This window comes from Nyctereutes procyonoides, unplaced genomic scaffold, assembly GCF_905146905.1.
Source record: "Nyctereutes procyonoides isolate TBG_1078 unplaced genomic scaffold, NYPRO_anot_genome, whole genome shotgun sequence".
Taxonomy (NCBI): domain Eukaryota; kingdom Metazoa; phylum Chordata; class Mammalia; order Carnivora; family Canidae; genus Nyctereutes; species Nyctereutes procyonoides.
The window spans coordinates 27,689,361-27,716,627 of NW_026575082.1; the positions used below are offsets into that span (position 1 = coordinate 27,689,361).

A 27,267-nucleotide genomic window follows, 5' to 3' on the forward strand; every position below is an offset into this window, starting at 1 on the left:
AAACTGTTGCTTCCAGGTGAGTCTAAGATTAAGCCAGAGACAGGGAGATAATGATGTCTGCTCCCTCCCTGTTTTATTGGAAGCTAAAGAACCTTAAGAAGAGATGCTCCCAGTGCATCAAGGATAGGAAGAAACAGACAGCCCAGCACCTGACATCAGCACATAACAACTAAGAAACTGAATCGAAAGAGTGAAACAAAATCAAAACAGAGAGGAAAAATTCACTGATGCAGAAGACAAAGAATATAAGTGAAGTTATTTGGCAAATTACCGCACGGCCTGCGTAACCGCCATAAGCACCATGGTCCCTCCAAAACAAGGTTTCTCTTGATGCTGTTTTATCATTTCATACGTTAGGCATCAGCAAACTCTTACTGTAAAGAACAAGCAAATGGAATATTTTAAACTTTGTAGGTCATACACTCTCTTGCATTTACTCATCTTGGCTGTTACGGCATGAAAGTGGCCATAGACACTTTGTAAATGAAGACATGACTGTGTTCCAATAAAACTTTATTCACAAAAATAGGTGGTTTGAATGCTTGTGTCCCTTCAAAATTCATATGTTGGAGCTTCAATTTCCAATGGGATGGTATTTGGATGTGAGGTCTTTGGTAGTTCATTAGGTCATGAACGTGGAGTCCTCATGAATGGGGTTAGAGCCTGATAAGGGGGCTAAGAGACCAGTGTCTCTCTGCCCTATGTGAATACAAGTAGGTGGTGGTCTGCAAACCAGGCCCTCACCGATCTCAGCCCCCAGAACTGTAAGGATTAAATGTTTTTAAGCCACACAATCAATAGTGTATTTGTTACAGAAAACCAGCAGACTAAAAGTGGTAGGATATGTTTGGTTCATGGACCATAGTTTGCTGACCAGAGACAAGACCATGTGGCAAGGACAGCATCATTAACAGATTCTACGGAGCACTCAGTGTTCTGATGGTGGATGCTCAGCTCAAAACAAAACAAAAACAAAAACATCCATTAGCTCATCACCATATATACAAGGGCAGAGTGTTTAAGGTCACTGCAACTATAAAGGCAGGAAATCAGGATTCTAGAAACAGAAAGAAATTGCTGAGACTGTTACAAAAGGGAAAGACAAAGGGACCAAACACTTTAGCACATTTTTAGAGAAGTTCTCTTGGTGCCCTGACATCTAGAGAAAAGTTGACCCCAGAGGGAAGAGGCCCTATTGCCAGTTTCTTTGATGTTAAGCTGCTACTGAGGAGGGTGCATCATACGATGAGGGGTCCTCCTCCTGCATCAGGAAGTCTTCCTGACCTGCTCTGTTCACTAATTGACATTGAGCATCCTTAGACGCCTCCTTCCCCAAAAAGAAAAAAATCAAGGTCACTCTAGCATGGGATTTTATCATTTCAGCCAGAATGTATCACCCATATCACCCACGGTGCGTGGAAGCATAACTTCAGTGACCTCCTTTATGACACTTTTCTGAATAAATGTTTTATTCAAGGTCGCTAGGTCAGTCAAGGAACACACAAGCATTGCCTCTACGTTGTATAATTTAAAAGCTTTATTTCCCCCCATATGAGCAGGTAAGTTTCCTATTCATTCAGCTGGAAGTTTCTTTCCCATAGTTAGTTCCCTTTAACTCGGACTAGGTCGTTGGTGGGGAGCTTGCTCTGTCCCAGGGGAAGGGGGAGATTTCAGAGACACACACTGAGCTGATCACACGCAGAGGCGAGGGTCTGACTCCGCAGCTGCTGAAGAGCCCCGAGGTCAAGGTGTGCCTTCAGCTAGGGGCCTGGGCAGGCCTGGGCGCAGGCCGCCCCCCTCACCTGCTGCAGGTGCCACCAGGCCCCTCCTTGCAGACGGTTGAGGGTCTGACCCCGCAGCTGCCAAAGAGTCTCGAGGTCAAGGTGTATGTTCAGCTACCTCACCCCCGCACCTGCTGCAGGTGCCACCAGGTTCCTCCTCGCAGAGGCGACACCACGCAGCCCCTTGGGCCCAGAAGCCACACGAGCCCCGCGCATTCCTTCCTTCCCACGTCCCGTCCTCAACCCTGTGGCTGGAGCAGAAGCGTCTCGGCCCAGCGAACGGCTGCTCCTGCCCCGGGGTCCGAACTCCAGGCTCTGGGCTCCGCTCCTCCGCCGAGCGCCAGGCGGGTCGCCGCGCCCAGGAGCGGCGTCCACACGGTCTGCGGAGGGGCTCTGGGGGGCTCTGGGCGGCTCTAGGGGGCTCCGGGGGCTCCAGGCAGCTCCGAGGTGCTCCGGGGGGGTTCCAGGTGGCTCCAGGGGGTTCCGGGGTGCCCAAGGGGCTCCGGGATGCTCCGGGGGGTCTCCGGGGGGCTCCGGGCAGCTCCGGAAGGCTCCGGGGGGCTCCGGGCAGCTCCGGGGGGTTCCGGGGGGCTCCAAGGGGCTCCGGGCAGCTCTGGGGGGCTCCGGGATGCTCCGGGAGGTCTCTGAGGGGGTTCCGGGATGCTCCGGGAGGTCTCTGAGGGGGGTTCCGGGGTGCTCCAAGGGGCTCCGGGATGCTCCGAGGGGTCTCCGGGGGGCTCACAGGAGCAGCAGCACCAAGGCCCAGGTGAGCGCGGGCAGGCCGGGCACCTGCAGGCCGGACGCGGGTCCCCCCGACGTCCCCGGGGCGCGCGTCACGGCCAGGACCGCGTTGGAGTGGTTGGTGGGCAGCTCCACGTTACAGATCATCCCTTCGCAGCAAGACCTGCACTCCTGACACAGAGGGCGGGACGGGGTGAGTGATGGGGCCGGGTCCCCCAACGCCCGCTGCTCCGCGGGACTGCGGACCGGCCTGCCCCCCTCCCGACCCCCCCAGCCCCTGACCTCCCGAGTCCCCGGTCCCCGGCCCCCTCTGGCCCCCTCCAGCCCCCCCACCCCCCAAGCCCCTGGCCTCCCGGTACCCTGGACCCCGGACCCCCAACCCCGCGTCCCCTCGGCCCCCCGACCTTCCAACCCCCCAAGCCTCCAGGCCTCCCGACACCCCGTCACCCAAACCCCCCTCCAGTCCCCCAACCCCCCGACTCCCCGAGCCCCCTGACCCCCCAGCCCAACCCCCCGACCCCCCACTCCCCGAGCCCCCTGACCCCCCAGCCCAACCCCCCGACCTCCCGACCCCCCAACCCCCAAGCCACTGCCCCCCAACCCCCCAGCCCCCTCCAGCCCCCCAGCCCCCTGACCCCCCAGCCCGACCCCCCGACTCCCCGAGCCCCCTGAGCCCCCAGCCCAACCCCCCGACCCCCGACACCCTGCCCCGCGGGCAGGGGCGACTTGGCAACAGGCAGGAGCGAGGGGCCAAGGGGCAGAGGAAGGCCGGGGATGCAGCCAAGGACCCCCAGTCCGTAAGGACACACACGGAGCCGTGGGTCTGGGAAGCCTGGGGATGCCCCGCTGGCTCCCGGGCCACTGCTGGGTCAGTGCCAGCCTGCAGGGCCTTGCTCCAGGCCGCAGCCTCCATCCGCATCCCCGGAAGGCGGGACCCAGTGACCTCGCTGGCCACCCCCGGGGCCTCCCGGGTGGCTCTCCCCCTGGCTGCTCGGGGTCTCGAAGGGGGAAAGACGATGGGCAGGACCCCACCCTGCAGCCGCGCTTCCTCTGATGGGGCCCCACCCCCAGGCCAGGAGCTCCCAGCCACCCTCCCGCAGGCCCGGCTGAAGACCACTGCTGTCACAACCATGTTTTCGTGCAAATAAATGAAATCAACCCCTAAAAACCTCATGAAAGCAACACACTCTTCAAGCTTTTTGCAAACATTTCAGAATTCCAGGCATATGAAAGAGGAAAATTGCTCATTTAGAATGAGAAAATTAAGATCAGTTGACCTAAGAATCTGTCTACAGCTCATCAGACTAAACAGATTAATTCTTTCAGATTCTCACTTCCTCATGGAAGCAGCGGTGGGGGGCAAGACCAGGACTCCTCAGTAAAATGGGTCCCTGGTGCCCTCTTCCCACCTCCCGGCTTCCCTGGGCTGTGTGCCCGCTGATGCCTGGCCTTAACTGAAATACTGAGCCCGGCTTTGTAGTGCTTGTCATTGTCATAGGGATTGTTTGCTCTTGGGCTTCCAGACCAGGCTCCACGTGATCCCAAGCCCGAGGTCTAGGGTGGAGCTGTGTGGTCTGGGAGTTACCATTCATCCTTAGTAGTGTTATTTTTTGTTGAAAGACAGAAAGTCTTCAACTTCTCTGTGGTCTCCATCGCATCACTGGCACAGAGTCTTTCCCCAAAGGGCAAATAAGCATGTATACGACCCCGCTCATCCTTCCTGCCTTTCCATAGTGTGTAACTAACCTTAGGACAGTAACTTTACACACACACACACACACACACACACACACACACACACACACTCCTTACTGTATGTTCAGAGTCTCGGCTGTGGTGGCAGCCAACAGAATGACATTCACTTCTGGAGGCACATTTTTTGGTGATAGATGTACTTCTTCCGTGACTGGTAAAGTGGTGAACTGTCAGGCAGTACTGTGTATCTAGGCAGGGGAAAAAGGCAGCTTCACATTTCACATCGCAAGAGAGACACCAACAATCACTTCAGAGAGGACTCAGCCTCGGGACCATCCTTGGGTTTCTAGGCACGAGGTCTGGTGGCAGGCGTGGATACTGCTCTGAGGTGCCCTCTAAAGCTGACCTTAGGTCACATGAAAGTACCCGTATCTCTGTCTCACCCTACGAGGCACAGGGTCTATGACTCCATGAAATGAAAGGTGTAAATGTGAAGTGCGGTGGGTTAGAACACCTCATGGTGTGTTATTTGGCATTTGGTTCGTATGGACGCAGAGGCAGGTGGTGGAATGGAATGCAAAGAGGTGCTCCAACGTAGAGCATCACTTTCCCGACTCGCCCGGTTCTTACCCACGCTCTAATCCTCCCGGCCTGTGGGGCTTTTCCTGAGTATTCCCATTTTCCTCCTCTTTCTCGACTCTTCCCCTCTCCGACCCCTCCCTGCCACGCGGCGAGCTCATTTCTACAGTTCTCCTTACGGCTGTGAGCACTCATGGTTTACTACTTTTAAAGAACGACTTTTTTCAATATCCAAGGCCCTTCTGCTTCAGTTTTGCATCTCTTCGCTCGTCTCAGGCCAGTGCAATGCTCCTCAGTTCACGGGGAATGGACTATAGCCGCAATGTCATAGAATTTGGTGTGGGGGGGGGCTTGACTAATACGGAGAACGCTTGGCTTCACAGAACTGCCTCGTCCCCAGTGAGCCCATTAGAGCCTTCAAGCTCACTTACTTTTGACTAAAATGATGTTAACATGTGTCTCGACATTTTGATAGGATTGTTGGAAGCTTCAAATAATATTAACATGTCATACGGAGTGGGCGCCACCAGCTGGGCCCTCCAGCCTCTCTTCGCTCCCCGGTCCTCACAAGAAGCCTTAAGACAAGGCCTATCAGTATCATTTCACAGAGAGAAAGGCCAAGCGCGGTTTCTTGGCCACAGCTACGTTGGGTAGAAGGTGGTGGAAGGCCGGGTTCTAACCTGGGCAGTTTTCTGGGGGTTGTGCTCTTCCCCAGAAGCACTACCCTGCCTCTCAGTGCTTAGCATTGAGCCCCGCGACGCTGTGGCACACCCTGCAAGGGTAGCTGACTTCTGCCTTTGGAAGGAAAGGGAACCGCAGCAATGTTTTGGGGAAAGCTCTTCACCTTCTACCTCAAACAAAGAGCTGAAAAGTGGTAGACGGTTGTGTTCATAGAAAATGTCACCGGTACTAAAGCAGCCCTAGAAAGTCAGAACAGAAGCCGGGGTAAATAAAACAAGAAATGTCATTCTTGTCATATCCTGTTACACAGGGAACTGCTCTCAACAACTCTGACCATGGAGGGAAAGCCCAAAGGTGTCAACGAAACCTGAGGTGACAAGGAGCAATAGCTGTGGGCCTGTTTGCTCCAAGAGATGGTTGGCTCTCCCTCCCCTAAATAATGGCCAATGGTTTGAAATTACACCCTCAGTCAGAACTCCAGATGGTTAGGATCTTTGGGGCTCGAATGGAGCAGTCCAGAATGTGCCACCATGCACCCTGGAATGTGGGTTATTCCACGGCAATCTTTTTAAGAGCCAGGTTTCCAGGGTGGATTGGAAGGACCCACCTGCCTCGCCCTTCCCATCTCTGACACTTCCTCGATGGTAGAAAGCTGCAGCCTTCCTCTTTTGTTCACATGTTTCAGCAGAGGTGAAACCCTAAAGCCCAGAAATATCCATATGTGTTCCCATTAAAAACGCCTTTGATTAATAATAAATGACAGTTTGGAGCGTTATGCACAGACCCAGCAGCAACAGTGCTTTGGTTCGATTCAAAATAATAGAGTCCGCGGAGATGAAGCACCGGAAGTTGGACATGAGCGCCCCCAGTTAACTACTGTTTGAACCCTTACCACCCAGTTAACTACTGTTTGAACCCTTAGCACCCAGTTCTTCAGGGGTTTAAAGCAAATAGCTGGAGAGTGATACCCACCCTCTGAAGTGGTAGAAAGCACTGGTCAACTGTGACAACTCTGAAATAACTAAGATACGCTTCTGTGCAGGGTGTAGAAACCAATCTCCAAAGGCATAACACACACACGTGTACTCACAAGCACGTACACGACTTGAGGTCACTCTACAGAAATGTAGAGGAATGGCAGGAAAATATTATGATAATTAATGTTTTAAAAGAAACCATGACAAATACTGTTCAGGTAGATGTCACAACCATTTGTGCTCATTTACAGCAAGACCCTCAGGCCCCACAGAGGTCTGCAGTGTGTACTATTCCTATTTATTGGTGCCACATACTGGCTTTATCTGGAAGAGGTAAGGCTATCTCATTGCTTTGTATAATAGGATGCAGAGATTTTCAAAAGAGTCAAAAGGTAATAGTAGACCAAAGCTGGTAATCCTGAACTCAGGAAGAGATGGTTGGTTTACTTTTAATTGGCCTTTTAGGTCTGAAAAACCTTAAAAACAAAACAAAACAAAAACAAAAAAGAGTACTTCCTAACAATCTGAAACAGCCTAATCTTCTTAAAGCAGTTTTAAGTCTTAAGTAGTTTTCTCCAATTCCAAATCCCCCATCAGCACCTCCTGTCTGCTTTATCATCAAGTTTGTATATATTAAATCATTCAACTTCTTGTCCCTCTATTCCCACCATCCTAGTCCCAGTTGCCATCTTCTGCCTGAAGACAATGAAAGACCCCACCTGGTGCCCCCTTCTACTCCTGTCCCCAACCACCCACTCTCCACATAGCACCCAATCAGAACACAGCGAGCATCCTCTACTCCCCTAGTGCCCAAACTTCTACTGCCTTCCCATCACATTTATAATGAAATTTAAATTCTATCAGAGAAAGAAGATCCTGTGTGCCCTGGTCCTTAGTTCCATGAGATCCTTTCTCTATCTTCCACTAAGCCTCACTGGCCAGTCCTCTTCCTATTGAGTGAGAGGCCAAATCTTGCCTCTTACACTTTGTATTCACGCTTCCCTCTTCCTGGCATGTTCTTTCTACAGGTTTCCACGTGGCTGGCTTGTCTTGGTCAGTCAATCTTAGTTCCTCAGAGATTTCCCTGGCTACCTAATCAAAGGGATACATTCATTCCATCAGTAAATATTTACTGGATGCTTAGGATGGGTCAGGCACTGGATTAGGCACTAGGAATGTGTCAGCAAACTAAGCAAACTAAAAAGACACTCAAATGTTTGCCAGATGAATGAATGAGTTACCAAAGCATCAATGTATCTCAAGGATATAAAAGACTTTCTTCGCTTTAGCTGGTATGACTTTTCTAGAGGTATCATCAAGCATTTCTGAAATTCTTAGAATGCCTTAGACAATACTGTGGCCTATTTGTTCTGTATTTATCGATAAGTACTATTTAAGGCATCTTCCCTGGAGGTACACATATTGACAAACTGGGGCTATGCCATCAGTTTCCAAACACTCAGAATAGTCTAATATCTGCACAGTCTCCTAAAAGTGATGATTTATGCAGACCCTCATCAGCCTGTGGATATGCTAATCCCATTCTAGAAGACAGGTCTGCTCAGGGCCAGTTAATGAGGTATGATCACAAGAGCCTCTTCCAAACTCAGCACACTTACTTTGTGGACACCATTTGTCTTCTGCCCATCGATTGCAGTTATAATTATCTCCCGCATTTTCACAGGTAAAACACTTGAAGCTGTTTGGAAATGGTGTAGCTTTAAAGAAAAATGCACAGGGAAACAGAAAGGTGAAAAAGGACAGAAATTTCAGACGTCAAAGATGGCACAAAATTAGCAACTTGTGTTAGATCAAACAAAATTTACAAGCCACCCTCCTTAGAATTTCGGTTGCTAGGGTGCTGGACTGAACTGCCTGACTTCAGGGCATATTCTTTATTCCCTTTTCTTTAAATATTTTGTCTGGGCTTACGTACCGTAGAGTAACGAAAATGATTCCACGAGCCACTTTGAAATACCGTTCCCTTATAATTGATAACTTGGGAATAAGTGGGAGTTGCGAGAACGGGCAAGGGTGGTGGCAGTATCGGAACCAATAACTTGGTATAGCGAGGCCCCTGAGAAGAACTAGAGTCAGATTAACGTGAGCTTGGATTCTGCTCTCCCTGCTAAGTAGTTGTGGGATTTTTCACTTCCGAGAAATAACAATATTTAAGACAATGAAAATACCCATGATGTGCAGAAGAACCGTGAAGGTTAGATGAGGTTGTTGGGGTGCCTGGGTGGCTCAGTTGGTTTAGGATCTGCCTTTGACTCAGGTCATGATCCCAGGGTCCTGGGATAGAGCCCATGTCAAGCTTCCTGTACAGCAGGGAGCCTATTTCTCCCTCCACCCCTCCAGCTACTCATGTCTTCTCTCTCTCTCTCTCATAAATAAAAGTATTTTTAAAAATTAAAAATAAATAAAAAAGAGATTACAATAAAAATATCTTGTAGAGTCCTTGGCCCATTAAATCATGCTAATTCCCATCCACATGCACTTCCATTACAGCCACATCCAACCTCAATCAAGCAGCCTCACTTGGTATATGTCAATTAGACCTTAATCAGGAATGTACCATTTAATATAAGGATGATAGTAATTCTCAGGCTCTTATGCCTCATCTAGAGTGTTACAAAAAGTAGGAATTATGACTGCTGGCAATCTGGATTGAAAGCAACTAGAACGGCCTTTTTGTCTTTATGCTTTTTCCCCCCTACCTTGTATCTTATTATTTTAATGGGCAAGAAGTCAAAAGTATAATAAATGTGACATTTCTTTATAAGCCATGATATAAAGCCTTGTGTAAAACTTTTACTTCTTCCATTTTGGAGGATAAAACGGATAAAGACCAAACCATCCTAGTAACCTGACCACACAGTGGTCATATATTCTTTTTTTTTTCCATTGGTTAAAATGATGTATTTTTCTCATCATAAAATTGTATTAGGCTTAAAAAGTCGAAAATCTATAATTTACACTTTATGAAAACTGTGCCATGTCATTGGGCTATTAGTATATAATCATCATTCATTTAGAAATGTACAATAAATGATAGCTCAAGGTGTGTGTGGTATACACCTCTGTATATGTGTATGTGTGATATACATGTGTATTGACACGCACACACAATGTCCTAAATAATACTAAAAAAAAAGCACAATGTGAAGAACAGTAATAATACACGCTTCATTTATTAGTAGTGTAGGGGCACCTGAGTGGGTCAGTCGGTTAAGCATCCGACTCTTGTTTTCAACTCAGGTCCTGATCTCAGGGTCATGGGATCAAGTCCTGATTTGGGCTCCACACTGAGTGGGGAGTCAGCTTGAGATTCTCTCCTTCTCCCTCTCTCTCTGCCCCTCCCCCTGCCTGCACAAGGTCTCTCTCTAAAATAAATAAATAAATGTTTAAAAAAAGGTAGTATAAACATAAATAGAGTGGTTCCTAAACCCAGCTATGCATCAATAGTATCAGGAAAGTTTTTTTTTTTTTTTAAAGAACAGGGGGTTGGGGAGAGAAAGAAAAAAATAACTCATCTGCATCCCACACTTCTGACTACTGAATCTCTGCAGAAGGGACTGAGAAATATGTAGTTTTAAAGGCTTTTATCATGATTCTGTACTCTTCCAGGTGTGGGAACCACAGGCATTCCTATTTCTAACAATTGCTAGCTATAACAACCTTTCTCTAATAAAGTACATCAGAGAAGTTGTACTTGTCCGAAGAGAAAGGAGAGATGACGTATGTATACAAGCTCATATTTACACATGTATGTTTGTAGGCACAGAGCCTACTTGAGATCCTCTTCTCCCTCTGCCCCTATTCCTGCTCGTGTGCTCTTGTTCTCTCTTAAATAAAATCTTTTTTTAAAAAAATACATTTATGTTATCCTATAAATAATATTAACTGATATTTGCTTATTTTTATTCTATTTTTTATTTTCTATTCATGAGAGAGGCAGAGACATAGGCAGAGGGAGAAGCAGGCTCCCTAAGGGGGAGGCTGATACAGGACTCGATCCTAGGACCCCGGGATCATGCCCTCAGCCGAGGACAGATGCTCAACCACTGAGCCCCCCAGGTGTTTTGCTTATTTTAAAATAATTAGTAGGAAAGTTTAGTGTTCTAATTGTGACTGTGCGTAATATTAGTGAAAATCCAAGTAGTATTTCCTTCCAAATTTCAAACCAACTAATCTGTTCCTAAGTTATTAAGGACTATTTGAAAGAATTTATCATCTATGGAGAAACTTCCTACAGCTAATATCCTCTCCAACAAAGAGATCAACAAAGAACACTGAATTTCCTCTGCTACGCCATTCATAGGAACAGCGTTCAAGAGATATTTTAAATAAGAACCCCTTTGAGACTTTGGCAGAAAGCCAAACCATTTTAAAGAAATGAAGAAAACTTCTGTCACCACGAATTACCCCTCCTCCCTCATGGAAGCAGTGAAGACTTTCTGGTTTATTCTAGGTATAAACCGAAGGTTCCAGAACACGCCAAGTTACCACCATAGGTGTTAAGAGGGACTCTGCATGGTCACCCTGACCCCACAGTCATAAGCTATGATGCAAACAGTACTTACGGTCAAGAGGCGGCCTCACGTTGTAGAAGTTGATGTTCTTGGCCAAAGCCCAGCTTTCTGATAAGATAAAGATGTGGACAACAGCTACGGCCAGAGCGTGACGGAGGGGCAGCATTGTGACCTTGGCTGTCGGATAGCCCGAGATTCACATCTCTACAATGGACAGAGAGACGGGTCGCGTTTATTTGCATCTTGCACATCAGGAGAAGTAGGTTTTGCTTCCCTGTGGAAAGCCCGATTATTCAAATACATTCCCCCAGCTACTTGTTCCGGGCGCACCTGCACCTGGGAGCGAACTGCCTTCTTCCCCTGCAGGTGAGAGTCGAGCCATGGCTGCCCTCTACTGTGCAGGCCCCTGCAGCTCCCGCAGCATGGAGCCGGCACCGGAGGCCTTGCAGGCCCGGGGGGACAAGCGGCAGCATGGGCAGCGCTGCGCCCCGTCCCCCCACTGCCAGAGGCCGTCCGGGGAATCGGTGCTGAGTCACCCACTCTCTAAACCACCAGGCTTCACGGGCATGTCCACCTCTTTGTGTTCCACTCCCAGAGTAAACACTTGCTTTTGAGAAACTCAATGTTCGCAACGTTTTCAACGCCTGGAAGCAACCTCAAGAGGCGGAGCGGTGGGAAGGACAGTGTGTGGAAGATCAATGAACATGGGAAATCGAGTCTCTGCTGGATCCCAGAGCTCCAGAGACCTGGAGAAGAGAACTGAGTCACGGGCCGAATGCCAGGCCCACCTGTGTCTGTCACATGCGGTGTAAGAAGCTACCAGGAGGGTCTCAAGGAAACAGAATAAAAGTTGCCTGAAAAGCTCAAAGCCAATGTCAGTCCTGGCCCACGGACACTACTCGCCGCTTTCAAAGACAAAGCGGACGGTCTGATGCCCAACGAAACAACAGCCGTCCACAGAGCCCAGAGTAAGATGGCACATCCCAAGTCCCAGGGGCTGTACCCTCTAGAAGCAACCTGGTGGTAAGAAAATCGGAGATGCTAAGAACCTACAGTGTCAGCACAAACAGGCTCTCTTGGGCGAGGGAGAGGTGTAGGCAGCAGCAAAGAATGTAACTTGGAGTCCAAAGACTTTGGTTCAGATGTTGGCTCTGCTGTTTATTAGCTTCCTGACCTTGGGCAAGCTCTTTAAGCTCTATTAACCTCAATTTCCTCATCTGTAAAGTGGCTTAATAACACCCATTCCGCCCACACGTTTGGGTCATTGTGAGCATCAAATACAGGCTCAGCTAGACTCCGAGGACTGTGCAGGTAACAGCACTTGTAGTACAAGTCTGTGAAAATGCTAGAATCTCAGAGTTCAATAATACTGCCTGAACTCATTTTCTTCCTGCTGAATCAGCTAGTCTCAGGAGGTTTAGATAATTTTTCAGAGAAGAAAAGTTTGATCTCTGCACATATGAGCATAATCCTTCACATGGATATTTTGTTTGAAGCCAGGGTAATAATGCGTGGAATCTAGGGATTTTACCTCCTCCTCCTCTTGTGTTGTGAGTAGATGGGCATTGTTAGCCAGACACGCAAAACCAACCTACGGAGAAGGAACTGGACACCAGACGAAGTACGGCCACGGCACCCCCATCCCTACAGGTGGCTCCTGCCACTGACAGAACTGAGTCTCTAAAGAGGTTCTTGGTATAAAGGGAAACCCAGTAAGTTTCAAAAATCAATAGTGCTAAGCTTTATACACCGCATCTCAGCTCAGGACAGAACGAGACCTATTGTTTGCATATATATTATATGAGACTTTATACACACACACACATATGTATATAAAATTTTGCCCTGGTTCATTTTAGAAACCAAAGTTGACCTTTCAGAGTTATCAGATTTCTAAATTCTGTTCTTATGCTCTTTCTGAAGAAACGGACATTTCTTACGGCTGTGTTATTCCTTCCAGACAAGTCATTATACTGGTGCAAATTCTGCTTCTCCCAGTCATTTCTCTGAATCATACTGTTCCATGTTCAAGGTGAATCTGGAGCCAAGGAATGAAGACCCCTGACTACACCAGGGGAGAATCTTTGAGCAGGGGAGACTAATTCCTCTTTCAAGAACCTCAGATTCACTGTGTTTCAATAGCAATCCACATTCCAGTATAACGGAGATGATGCCAAGGATTATAGGCCTCAGAATCATATTGTCTACATGGAGTCCCTTTTCTATCACTAAGCAAATATGGGACCTCAGGCAAGTTGCTTAAGCCTTCTAATCCTCAGCTTGCCCATCTGTAGAAGAGGCATAACAACAGTCCCTACCTCAGGGTGCAGAAACATGGACTAAATGACGTCATGTGTATGACGCACTCAACCGAATGCTGGGCACATGGGCACTTTCTGTCTGGTAGTAAAGAGCACTGGCTCAGCATTTGAGCGTATACCTGGAATACCTGCTGCAAGTTCCTTAACCTCCCAATACCACAACATCGATGAAACGGAAGTAATAATAATCACACTTACCTCATAAGTGGATTAAATTAGTTAATATATGTGAAGCACTATCTAATTAGCTATGTTTGCCTTTTTCTGCTCCTCACTAGGTAAGTATTCACTGTGATGAACAAATTTCCAAACAGGGATCACAAGCCAGAACCCCTGGTTTTCCTCATGTAATCTCTATGAGACACAAGCCCATCCCTTTAGTATGTCGTTATTGACGTGCAACGCATAGAAAGACGTTGTTATTACTGGATCTTCAACAAGGTCTTTGCTCTCATGAAGTGTGAATTTTGGAAGAAGATAGGCAGTATGGGAAAAATGTAATTTCAGATAGTCCTGATCCTCAGGTAAGGACATGTAAGAGATGTGCTTGAATCGGAGGAGCTACTTCACGTACGTGGTGAACCCAGGATGAGAAGCAAGCATCTAAGCAAAGAATCGAGGGAAAAGACACCTCAGGCCCAAGATGGGAGGAAGTGTGCCTTGCTGGGGAGCTCAGAAGGTGGCCAGCATGACTGGCGTGTTCTGGGGGCAGGCGAGGGAGGCGGGTAGACAGTCAGAGGTGGTAGGCCCAGGTCATAAAGGCGCTTAGGCCTTTTGATTTTGGATCTGACAAAATCAGGGAACTGTTTGGTTTCAGATGATCTAATTTTGAAAGAAATGCTTTGTCTCTGCAGAGGGTCGCAAATCCCTAGCCTGATTTCTAACTCCCAGAATAAAGGGATGCCGATAATAGAGACTACAGAGGAATTGAGAATTCCCTTATCTGTGAATCACAAAGGTTTCTCTGAGTAAAAGAGCAAGCGGATGACAGACAACTTAAAAACAACTGAATGAATAGCAAACCCAAGGATGAGGTTTGTGTTTATGGTTTCCCCATTCTTCAAAACAGCGCCGTAGGGAATGTGACCTCACTGCCGTCATACAAATGAGGCTCAGAGACCATGTGTAAGGATCCTCTTCACACACTGCCTGGCACACAGCATCCCTAGGACGTTCCCACATGGTTTATCCTAGCCTGCTACAGCTGAACAGTAGTGGGAAAGAAGCCGTAAGAATATTGTTTCCATATGGATTTGTGACTTTTCATTTCCACTTTTAACTAAAACAGCACAGCCTGATTCCATCAAAATTCTCCAGGGCTGCTGGGGTCTTACCCGTCGAATGAGGAAAACACTAAATAAAAATGCCTCCTATGTCCCAGAGCTCACTTTATAATCTATTCGCCTATCCTGTTTTGCCCTAAGTACCCAGATCGGTCTCTATCTACCCTGCAGTGGACAGGTTTGTGTTAACACGACTGTTTTATCTTTCACAACCAAAAGACATTAGGATAATGAGAAAGCAAATGACTAACTACAGTATCTGAAAGTTGTTTTACATTCAGAATCATTTCACGGAGACTCTGAACTGAAAATCATCGGCTGAGACTCTGCTGAGTAGGCTTTCGCTGCCGTCTTGGTTGCAGAACAAGGTTACCGCAGAGCCTGTATTTTGCTCTCGAAGGGGAAAATTGTAGGAGTCAGACTCCCCCATTCTGGTACTTTCTCCAGCACCATCACATAGAGCAGAGCTCTTCGTGGGGGGAGGGGTGACCCGTAAGCTTCTTCGGGTTATTTGCAAAATTTTGTGTCTGCACGTATTTTCCCCCTTTGCTGAGGATCTCAAAGGAATCTGAGACCCACGTGCCTGCTGCGTTCAGGATACAGCTGTTAGGATTTGCTTTCCTTCGACTTGGATGTTTTTATACTTGACACTAAGAAAATTCCACACATACATTAGGTATCTGGTACACACTCCTCAAATTCAAGGGTAGCTCAAAAACATTCCTCCCCAGACAGAGCACATTATCTTTATCCTTTTTTTTTCCCCAGATGGTAGGCCTGGTCAGAAATTCCTCACCTGTGGTGTTGGCCTTCCACTTGTTTTATGATCTCTTTGGAAAGTATGATAATTCTTGCTGCAGAAGGCAGCGTGCTTTTTTTGCCAAAAGATAGCGGCACTATTTACGGGGTACACCTGCAGGGATCCCGCAGGGATGGGCAACTCTCAGGCCTTCCAGGGAATGGCAGGCTGCCAGGTTTACCAATTTTTTTTTTCCAGAGTAGGTGCATTTATCTTTTAGATGCAAATATACCAGCCCTCAAGACATATAAAATAGTCATAATTTCTGAAAATTACATCTGCCACAGAGGCACAATCTCCTTGATTCATATGCCTTCATCTTTGCATGCAGAGGCTCAGCACTTCACATGTTAAACGTACCAGGGAAGGGCTCTGGAAAGAGGAACCACTATCAACTCAAAAAAAGTTGTGTTTACTGAAATGAAACAAGGTGACGTCTCTTGTTTTACATCTTACAAAACCCACCGGAGACTTCGGCCTACTACTGCCCAGAATAAAGGACCGACAGGGCACTAGGTCCAGAAGCCTGACTCTGAGCAGGTCTGAGTAAGAACCATCACCCTGGCCCATGTGGCATTTCATGCTTCCACAGAAAATGTGCAAAGCTGACGGGGGCTTCAAGCCACAGCACATCCTTGACATCATGAACGTCTTGGGGATAGGAAAATGACCTACTCTATTTTTAAATTCCTTAGGTCTGGGTTCAGTGCATGGTAAATGCCCAATAAATACCTTTTGGAATAGAAAAGACATCTTAGCTCTGATCTATAAGGAACACCTTGCTTAGCAAGCAAGACGGAGACTGTGGGCAGTCAGGAGTTGGCCATGTGTCCAAAGATACAGAAAGGGACTCACAAGGAGATTTGAAAAAGAAGAGACCAAACAGATGTGGCACATGCTGGTACTTCCTGCGCGGTTGATAGCAAGGAGTGAGCAAGCCAAGGCTAACTGTGACTGCCAATAAAACAAATGAAAAGGATAATTTAAAGGAGGCAGCTCGGCCGAGTCCAGCACGCCCATCAACACTCACATTCGCACCTTCCTGAAAGCATCACTTATCCCACCGTAAGACATTTTAATGACAAACTTTAATAGGCCTGGCTTCCCTTGTAAAAAGAGTAGAAGGCAAAGTGGAAATTCAACATGAGTGCTAAGATTTTACTCAGGAGGAACAGACTCGGTGAAAATGTTCCTCTCAAAAGGAGAAATTTGCCAGAAAACCTTACCACCTGCCACAAGGCTTACGTTACCTCCTTTTGGCCACGATGACCAATGGAGATACTCTGGATCCCATTACATTCAAGAACAGTGTCCATGGGACTTACGCCCAGACACTGTGCCAGCTCCCTTCCTTGCAGGGGGACTGAAGACTCAACTGCTAACCTTGCCTGGCCATCGAGAGCCTGCTCCCCAGACTACAGCTCCTCCCTTCTCTAACAGGTATTCCATTTCTGGTACATGAAAAGTATTTTCCCCCCTAAGTTCAACTATGAATTTCTTGGGGCCTCTGGGTGGCTCAGTTGGTTTAGTGTCTACCTTCAGCTCAGATCACGATCTCAGGGTCCCGGGTTCGAGCCGTGCATCGGGCACCCTGCTTCTCCCTCTGCCCCCTGCTCATGCTTGCTGTCTCAAAATCTTTTTAAAAATATGAATTTCTTTAAATATATTCTAGGGGCAGCCCAGGTGGCTCAGCAGTTTAGCACTGCCGTCAGCTCAGAGCGTGATCCTGGAGATCCGGGATCGAGTCCCACGTCAGGCTCCCTGCATGGAGCCTGCTTCTCCCTCTGCCTATGTCTGTCTCTCTCTCCTCTCTGTTTCTCATGACTAAAAAAAAAAAAAGAAAAAAGAAAAAAAAATTCTTAAAAAAAATAAATTAAAAAAAAAGATAGCTAATCTACCTTCTCTATGTGCCTAGAGCAAATCACAAGAGGGAATTTTACCTTATTCCCCATCTATTATCTTCATCTGAAAATACAAAATCTCCATGGACTTTATTCTTGAATAACAACATTCACCAGGGAAAAAATCGGGTCATTATTCAATCTCTCAGTACCAGCTTGTCCAAATCTTGAAAGTAGTAGGACTATAAGTCATGCATGTACACGAGGTACTCTGCTAAGCACTTAGAAAACAATACATAAGACACACAATCCCTATACGCACATATATTATTGGGGCCAAAAACTCAATGTGAGAAGCGTCTGACAAGGGTTAAAACAATCATCTTAGAGAGGAGGAACAACAACAGACTTGAGATTCAGAAAGGGCACCCAGAATATAATTTTGGTTCTACGTTTTTTTCTGGGTCAGCATTTTTTAAAATTTAAATTCCAGTTAGTTAACCTACGGTGCAATATTAGTTTCAGGTGTACAGTGAATCAACACTTCCATACCACACCCAGCGCTCTTCACACCAAGTGTACGTCTTAATCCCCATCACCGATTCAATCCATCCGCCCAGCCATCTCCCTTCTTGCCACCATCAGTATGTTCTCTATAGTTAAGAGTCTCTTTCTTTGTTTGCATCGTTTCCCCTCCTTTGTTCATTTGTCTCTTAAATGCCACATATGAGTGAAATCATGTGGTATTTGTCTTTCTCTGACTTATTTCACTTAGCATGGTACTCTCTAGCCCCATCCATATCGTTGCAAAGGGCAAGATTCAGTTCTTTATGGCTGAGTAACATTCCATTGTATTTTTTTTCCAGTGTTTATCTTTATCCGTTCATCAGCTGGATACTGGAGTTGTTTTCATAATTTTGCTATTGCAGATAATGATGTTATAAACATCAGTGTGCATGTATCCCTTCAAATGAGTATTTTTGTATCCTTTGGGCTAATGCCTAGTACTAGGATTGCTAGATCACAAGGTAGTGCTATTTTTAACTTTTTGAGGACCTTCATACTGTTTTCCAGAGTGGCTGCACTAGTTTGCATTCCCACCAAGAGTACAAGAGGGCTCCCCTTTCTCCACATCCTGGCCAACACTTGTGTCTTGTGTTAACGGATTTTACCCATACTGACAGGTGTGAGGTGCTATCTCATTATAGTTTGGATCTGTATTTCTCTGATGAGTGATGTTGAGCATCTCTTCACGTGTCTGTTGGGCATCTCTATGTCTTCTTTGGAGAAAGGTCTATTCATGTCTTTGGACCAATTTTTAACTGGAGTATTCTTTTTGTGGGTGTTGAGTCTTTTTAGTTTCTTATATTTTGGATACTACATATACTATATTTGGTATATTTATTTAGTATCCAAAATAAATATAGTATATTTTTGGATATACATGTCAGATATCTGACATGTCATTTGCAAATATCTTCTCCGATTCCTTAGGTTGCATTTTAATTTTATTGATTGTCTCCTTCGCTGTGCAGAAGCTTTCTATCTTGATGAAGTCCCAGTGGTTCATTTTTGCTTTTGTTTCCTTGCCTCCAGAAACATATCTAGAAAGAAGTTACTGCCTCTACTCTCTTTTAGGACTTTTATGGTTTCAGGTCTCACATTTAGATTTTGCATCCAGTTTGAATTTATTTTTGTGTATGGTGTAAGAAAGTGGTCCAGTTTCATTCTTCTGCATGTAGCTGTCCAGTTTTCCCAACACCATTTGTTGAAGAGACTTTTTCCCATTGGATGTTCTTTCCTGCTTTGTTGAGTAATTGGCCATATAGTTGTGGGTTCAATTTCTGGGTTTTCTATTCTGTTCCATTGATCTAGGTGTCTGTTTTTGCACCAATACCATACTGTTTTGATTACTATAGTTTTGTAATAAAACTTAACATCCAGAATTATGATGCCTCCACAGTTTTGCTTTCCTTTTTCAAGGTTGCTTTGGCTGTTTGAGGTCTTTTGTGGTTCCACAGAAACTTTAAGATTGTTTCTTCCGTTTCTGAAAAATGGACTAGTATTCTGATAGGGATTGCACTAAGTGTGTTAGGTAGTGTAGACAATTTAACAATATTTGCTCTTCCAATCCTTGAGCATGGAATGTCTTCATTTCTTTGTGTCATGTTCAATTTCTTATGAAAACTATAAATTCTGGTTCTACATTTACTAACCAGGTAACCACAAAGTTAAGAAATACTGTCCTATTTGTCAATAAGATAAGTGAGGCTCAGAGCCATGTAGGTAAATTTATTAAGCTGCTGTGTGAATTGGGTATAATTACATAGGTAAATCACCTTTTACTTAGATGGTGTTGAAGAAATGTTAGATACCTACCTTCCCTCCTCATTTCTTCAGATATCATTAGCAGGAGAACAGAAATCAGATCAAGGGATATAACTGTCCAACTCCATGCCATACTAGCTGAACCAAATCTGGTAAACAGTACTGAGTTCTATGCACTAATTTCTAAAGGGTATTCAGGAATTATCTTTCTTGCAACCAAATGAAAAGTTGGAATGCATGACTGCCAAGGTTCCTTCCACCTCTAATATTTTATGATTTTTATGGAAGGGTATTAATGAAGAATTCCAGTTATGCCATAAAAAGCTATAAATGTAATGCAGTATTCCCATATTTCAGATTCCTGCTATAATGTTTAAAAGGGTAAGAACAAAAAAAAAGGGTAAGAACTTTTTAAAAATCTCCTCAACATGGGATCAAAAATTCACAGAAATGAGTATCTCATTTCTAGGCAGAAGGCTGCACATTTTGCAGTACTAAGACAGTTTTTTCTACTATGTGCCACCTGATAAAAATAATTCTAAAACAGTGCTAATATTAAAATAATGTTATTATGCAAATGACAAATCTAAATCTAATCATTAGTTAATACAGGGCAATAAGTATGCAATTTGGGTGGAAAACTGCTCTAATCAATTTTATTTTTTTTAAGATTTTATTTCTTTATTCATAAGAGACACACAGAGAGAGAAAGGCAGAGACACAGGCAGAGGGAGAAGCAGGCTCCATGCAGGAAGCCTGATGTGGGACTGGATCCTGGGTCTCCAGGATCATGCCCTGGCCTAAAGGCAGTGCTAAACCACTGAGCCATCCAGAGATCCCCCCTCTAATTTATTTTATTTTATTTTATTTTATTTTATTTTATTTTATTTTATTTTATTATTTTATTTTTAAGATTTTATTTTTTAAGATTTTATTTATTTATTCATGAGAGACAGAGAGAGAGAGGCAGAGAGAGAGAAGCAGGCTCCATGAAGGGAGCCTGACGTGGGACTCCATCCCCGGTCTCCAGGATCACACCCTGGGCCAAAGGCGGCGCCAAACCGCTGGGCCACGGGGGCTGCCCTCTAATCAATTTTAAAGACAACTTTCTAAATGTGATTCAAATTTTATGAAAAAAAAATTAACAACTCTTTCCAAGTAATAGCTTTTCTACTTCATTTTTGTCAAAAACATGAGTTTACATCTTTTTTGAAAAGGCTTTGATGATACTGGAGGAGATGGTTAAGAACTCCACATGAACAAGATTAAAAAGCTTAGATGATTAGAAATTGGAAACTGTGCTCCTTCTAAAAAGAATCAAGATTGGTTTGCCATGTTATTGAATTATTTGGACAAATGGTGGGAACCTAATAAATACATATATGTCGACTGATTAAATTTGAGAGTGTCCTTCACATAAGTGAAGTAATTTTTGCCCAGTTTGTATCCTAAATGATTTTTAGGAGGCTTATGCCAAGTTACTTATGCATTAAGGCTCTCAAAATAGAGTAACAACCTTATTAGATGAGAGGAAAGATCTTAACCACTACACTTTCATGCATGGTGTTCCTCTACTGTGTGTCACCTTTCACTTTGTACTTCTTAGGAGCGAAGGGACACACATGGGACACATATTCTCATTACATGATAAAAGGAAACTCTTTCTGATACTTAATTCTCAAATTAATGGGCCCTATGTCTTGTCATACAGAGAGCACCAAACAACTTAAGGATAATGCCTGAAATTTGTTTCAAAGAGCTCGAGATGCTCCTTCAATTGGCCATTTCTTAAAAAAAAAAAAAAAGCAAAGGGCATAATATTAAAAGGTAATTCTATAGAGATATTTCTGCTGTCAGGGAGGCAAATGAGAGAGATTATTTTCTTCTCCATGGGCGAAGGGAGTCTTTAAATTTGAGAGAAAGATACAAGTGGACGGAAGTTCTGCAAAGAGAGCTGCAGGCACACAGGTGTTTGGTACTGCTAACGAGCAATTCCATTGGCAGAACTACAGAGACATAAACCAAGCAGCCACATAGGCTGGGCGCGGAAGGCTTTGTTTTTATGTTCCATAGTCTTGCTTGCTTTAGTGAACCCATTTCTTTTAATAAGCAATCAAAGCTCTCATAATAGAAATCTAGGCTGAAATGTCCAACAGCTGGCTAAGAATCCATTATTCTGCATTTGGAGGAATGTTTCATGCCAAGCATGCATTCTCATATGGCATACACAACTCAACCGAGAAAACTTAGCTTTCAGGGTCAGTGTATAGATGATGGCCAGGACTTCTGACTTCATTTGGTCTCAAGTGACATAGGAAAAGGACCATAAAAATAAAGTGTTCACAGAGATGTGTTTTCTCGTTTGAATCTCTCTGTATGTATTCTAACGTGAGAGAATGTCTACACCAAAGCAGAAATCTCAGGCAATAAATTTGGATATCTGTGCATGAATATATGCACACCCACATACATGTACATAGGCGCATATACGCATACATGGATATATTTAATTGAATGACTTCTTTAAGTGCTAACTACATCCTAGGTTGTAAAAGTGTCCCTAGAACTCTATATAAGAGACTGTATTACCAATCATATCAGCTGTTTTCAGCACCCACAGGGTGATCTTTCAATTGAGAGAGCTTTAGGATGCAGAACTGTTGCTATGTATTTGGCCCATCATCTTTCTTCTGTGCTAGGGTCTTATGACACTGACCATTGTTTATAGGGCCCCCACTAGCTCAATTTCGTTCTTGATTCTACAGCTAAAAACATATCGCACAAGTAAATAACGTGTCCGTGGATATCATTCTGAAAACAGGAAGAGATTTTTAAAAAACAACAATAAACTGCATGCTATGGCAAAAGAATATGGTGCTGACTTTTGCATAGTCACAAAATCTGGGACAGATTATTCAACGAACTCTCTGGAAGCTGACAAGCTTATAAAAGCAATCCTAATAAAATATTTCTGCATTCTGCATATATAACAAAGTTATAGCATGTCACTTGCTCTATAAATTGTCACTATTACCGCTTGGAGCAGAAGGAAATGTACATATATAAAGATATATATGTGCATGATTTCATATTCCCAGAGGAAACTGAAAAATTATGTGCATTAAATAGTGTTTTAATTGCAACATGAAAAACTGCATTTAAGCAATAGTTCGTGATCCCACAAGGGTAAAGTCACATGTAAATGCTATCTAGTATAATGGGGAAAGAATGGCCTTTGTAGACACTCCGGCCTGGGTGCAAATTCTGATCCCATCACTGGCTGGATCTACTATCTTGAAGCCAATCCCTATAATAGTCTGAGACTCAGTTTCCCTATCAGTAAAACAGAGATATTAAATATCTGTTCTGCAGAAAAGTAGAGAATAAATAAGTCCCTTACCCATTGCTATTGTTGTCAAATTATTAAATCAATTAGGAAGCTAAATGTAGAGATCTAGGGTTGGTTCCTCTATGGATTACCTGCCGGCAAATATCATTAAGAGTATGTAACACTTATTCGATTTAAGACTGAAATCCAATAAACATTTTTTCAGCTCTCAAATTCCGTGATTGTCTGAGCATATATGAACGAAGGATGTGAAATTCCTCTGAAGACCAATTTTAGGAAAACTATTCTAGAATATATGTGGAAACAATTAGCCCAAGCTTAGCATTTTCATTAATCTGTTTTCTGATAAATCTATATTCTTTTCCTGTACTTACATAGTAGGCAGTTGTTCCTACCACGTTTGCTGTCAAAAGCATGAAGCTCTGTGCTCTCATGTGTCCTTACCTGTACTTGCCACTCCTCTTTAAAGGCCTACTTCCAGTATTTCTCATCTTTCAACCTTACTGTGTCTGCTCCAGCCCATGGGTTAGCTCTACTCTGAAAAAAGCTTGGGGTTCTTTTGGGGACATAAGACTCTATCTTTCTTTGCTTAGCACTGAGTTGAGCACAGCAAGTTCTCATCCTTGCTTGTAGAAGAGCTGAAAGTTTCTGAAGGTCTCACACAATTGCAGGCATTATCAGTAAAAATAAATTGGGAAAAAAAACACTTTTTCATCTTCTCTACCAGTAGAATTCCCATTTCAATTGTTTGTGTAGATTTTAGGTAAACCCTGTGGAAATTATGAGAACTCTCTTTTCAGCAACTGAAGGTCTACCCAACTATGAACTAGTGTATTCACGTGTTGTTCGACACATACGATGCCAAGCTTAAAAAATGCTATGATCACATTATCCTGAGCTATCCTCGCAGGACAGAAGGGAAATGAACCCTGCCAGGCTTTCATCTTTTGCCCCTCCAGACCCACCCGCCACCCCCCTCCACCCTGTTCTGTGTCCTGCAAAGCCAAGCTACAAAGACCACTCTCACAGCTCTTTTTCTACAGGCTTCCAATTGGGTTTGGCTAATAGCAGAAACTGGCAGGTTAGAGGATGGGAAGAAATTGAGACTAGGATACCTGTTCCCTTGATTCACATCCTGCCTGGCTGTTATCACACATCTCAGCTCCTGTCTAGTAGCTGATTCCACAGCTACCTTCTCCTGGGTTCTGATAGCCATTCTCTCTCCTTGCCCTTGTCCTGTAAGCCTGCAGAATAGAATTAACTCTTCTCTGTTACTACCTCTGGGGTCTGGTACTATCTCTTGCTGGTTTTCCTAAATCTAGCCATACCATTATGAACAGTGCTCTATTAATTCTCTCAAGTCACACCAGTCTGAATGTGCCCTTGAATATGCCATCTTCCTACCAGGTGTCTGCCAGGACCCTGACTGAGCCTTGAATCTAGTCTTAAAATACCAGGAATCACTTTGGACCAAAGCATCAAGGCTTATTGTTATAGCAGACTTATCATAGAAACAGCTATAGTGAATAAACAGTCCCCCTTTACTAGCAAATATTACTATTGCCTTATGGTAAAGCAACAGTTGAATTTATGCTATAAACCATCTCAAGGTGAGAATGAAGACTATAGAAAGAAAATGAGATTACACAGAAGCTAAATCTAGAAGGTTATAATCTCGTACAAATATCACAAGCCCACCAAAACTCAGCTTTATCTGTTCCCACTGTCATTGAAGAATATCATTAAGTAAGTAGAGAGATGGACAAATTCTTGAACTTCAATAAAAGAGCTGAGAAAACAGAACACATACTGTTATGGACATAGTACTAAAGCCCACTGAAGCTTTCGTATATTCGGGTTGCACCCTCTTACTGCAATAGAGTACCTATAAATATAAATATCTGCACAGGGATGTAAGTTTTTTTTAATATAATAAATCTGTAAACTGGAATCCCATATTAATGCAATGGTGCTTTGCCCTGTAGTCTGCTCTTCCTAAGATATTATATTTTTAGAACCAACACTAGTTTGTATAGGGCAATAGGCTTCTCACTGAAGAAATGTTCTTGACCTGCCCCCTTTGGTTAGGTTTCTGGTTACTCATTTGCAATCCCAAACCTTCCTACTGGGATAATGTTTTTGGTAGCCTCATTTGCCCAAAATGCCCCGTACTTCACATTCCAAGATTACTCATACCCACCTTTCTTAATTTTCTTTCCTCCTCCTCTTCCATTCCCTGCTACCCTCACTCAAGGACAACTGAAAGAGGGTGGAAAAAAAAGTTCAGCTCAAAATGTACATTGAGATCTCATCCATATTCGGTACCAATTTCCAGACCATAAAACTCCTTACTGGCAGAGAATGTGTTCTGTGATAATGCCTAAATAGTCCTTTTTACCTTGTACTTAAAATAAAGCACACCTTGAGTGCAGGTTTTAAAACAGTGGCATACAATGACAGAAGTCAAAAGAGGCCAAAAAAGGGAGTCTTCCCTTTAGCAGTTCCATCTTGTTAGTGGACCCAAAGGCCCCCTTCACTGAAAGCACCTAAGTGAGAAGATTTGCTTAAGGTTGTGGTAAGAGTGGCATCTGTAAGATGAGGGAGTAAGGAAGCACTGATGACCCTATTTCATCCCTTCCAGTATGCCAGAAGGTGCAGCCCCCTGGAACTGATGCCCAGTCACACTACTGACGGCAAAGATAACAGACTTCTAGCCCAGAGTTGCGGTTCTGGGCTATCGTATCCACCGTAGGTAATAACCACTCGCAGCAAGTACAGTGCCTGCCCTTCAGGCTTATCACTCCTGGGTAGCCCAATCCCCACCCCCTCCCAGCCCTCACCATGACTGCCCAGTATTCGAGTTAATAAACTGCTTGAATACATGCTTGAATCAGGTTGACTTTACCCATTCATTCAGTTTGCAAGGTCCACTTCCTTAACTCTGAGGCAGACTGATTTGTACTTACCCTCTGCTGTCAGGGTTTGGGCAGCAGGTGGTTACCCTAGCTCATAGCTGTGTAGCCTCAAATTAGCAACTATACCCTATGACTCATCTTCAAATAACTTTCCTGTCTGAAACTAGTTCATCTTCCCCACATGTCCTTCTGAGGTAAGTGCCCTGTGCTCATCTGCAGGTTATAAATGAGGAAATCGGAGATGAGAAGGTTACAGGCTGTGCCAAAGGTTATTAAGGGTGTCTGCTGGGGAATGAAGTCATAATGCAGTGATCCAGGCCTTTCCCCCATGCTTTGACCACCTTATTCTCTGGGCTTCTATGAAGGTATAAACAGAGTCTAGTAGATATGTGCTTTGACCACCTTATCATTCTCTGGGCTTCTATGAAGGTGTAGACAGAGTCTAGTAGATTTGTGCATTTCAAAGGGGGGGAAATTATTATTATTTGGTCCTGCTAAATAAATACTTTGGATATCTTTCTGAGGAGAACTCATATTAGAAGTTATCTCACTCATATCTTTTCCAGCAAAGATATCTTGTTAGATAGATTCAGTACTGTCTTCTAGAAAGAAAGCTTAGAAGATACATCTTCACTGCTCTTCCTGGGAAATGCATGAAGAGGTTCATCCTTGGACCCTCAGGGACACAAATCAGCACCCAGGCCTGTGAAGTGTCCATAGCAGAATTACAGCATGGCACGGTCTCCTTTACACACTTCACCCAGGCTGTTGACGCTTCGCAACACATTTCTGGTCTCTGATCAGCTCCCTGGAGCGCGCATACAGCAGTATTTCAACCTTCTCTATTATTAGCCTTCCTGACTTTGCCAAAGAAAACCAGGATTGGCTAGTTACCAGGGCAAAGCTTCAACCATCAAAACCATGTCCTTTTTCCCTTCTGGGTTCCTCTTCCTCCTCCCACCTTTTAGATGAGGACCTACCCTGAGTTTCATGCCCTTACGTAATTACTATTTACCTTGCTATAGTATGTAATTACCATTACTCTTCTTAGGGACTACATTCACTCTCACACATTCAACTCCCATGCCTTGTCAATTCCTAAATCAGGCCCATCCCTGACCTGAGGAGGCTGGACTACCAACTATAATTTTCTGCCATTTTTATATAGCATGAGTTGGAGTAGACTATTTCTCTTAGAGAATGACTCCTCCCGACAGACATTAAAAGATTGCTGCAATAATTAAAACATAGTTGCGGGATCCCTGGGTGGCTCAGCGGTTTGGCGCCTGCCTTTGGCCCAGGGTGTGATCCTGGAGTCCTGGGTTCAAGTCCCGTGTCGGGCTTCCTGGATGGAGCCTGCTTCTCCTGTGTCTGTGTCTCTGCCTGCCTCTCTCTCTCTCTCTCTCTCTCTCTCTCTCTCTCTCTCTGTCTCTTATGAATTA

The 27,267-nt window shown here is 44.6% G+C and overlaps 1 protein-coding gene across 11 annotated transcripts in view; it reads right to left on the reverse strand.

The window, feature by feature from the left end:
* Window positions 1-1,515: 1,515 nt before the first annotated feature.
* The window catches only part of LOC129514584 (ly6/PLAUR domain-containing protein 6B-like), a 167,212-nt gene continuing 141,460 nt past the window's right edge, over window positions 1,516-27,267 (reverse strand). For 8 of the 11 annotated variants that reach the window (XM_055333267.1, XM_055333268.1, XM_055333271.1 and 5 more), the window contains 4 exons: window positions 11,041-11,193; window positions 8,074-8,172; window positions 4,335-4,465; window positions 1,516-2,693 (listed from right to left, as the gene is read on the reverse strand). In XM_055333267.1, coding sequence (XP_055189242.1) covers window positions 2,520-2,693; window positions 4,335-4,465; window positions 8,074-8,172; window positions 11,041-11,155 — 519 coding nt within the window. In that variant the 5' untranslated portion in view covers window positions 11,156-11,193 and the 3' untranslated portion in view covers window positions 1,516-2,519. Of the gene's footprint in view, window positions 2,694-4,334; window positions 4,466-8,073; window positions 8,173-11,040; window positions 11,194-11,319; window positions 11,615-12,042; window positions 12,062-25,110; window positions 25,170-27,267 lie in introns of those variants that run through there. The other 3 variants (XM_055333269.1, XM_055333276.1, XM_055333273.1) reach the window with 3 other exon arrangements.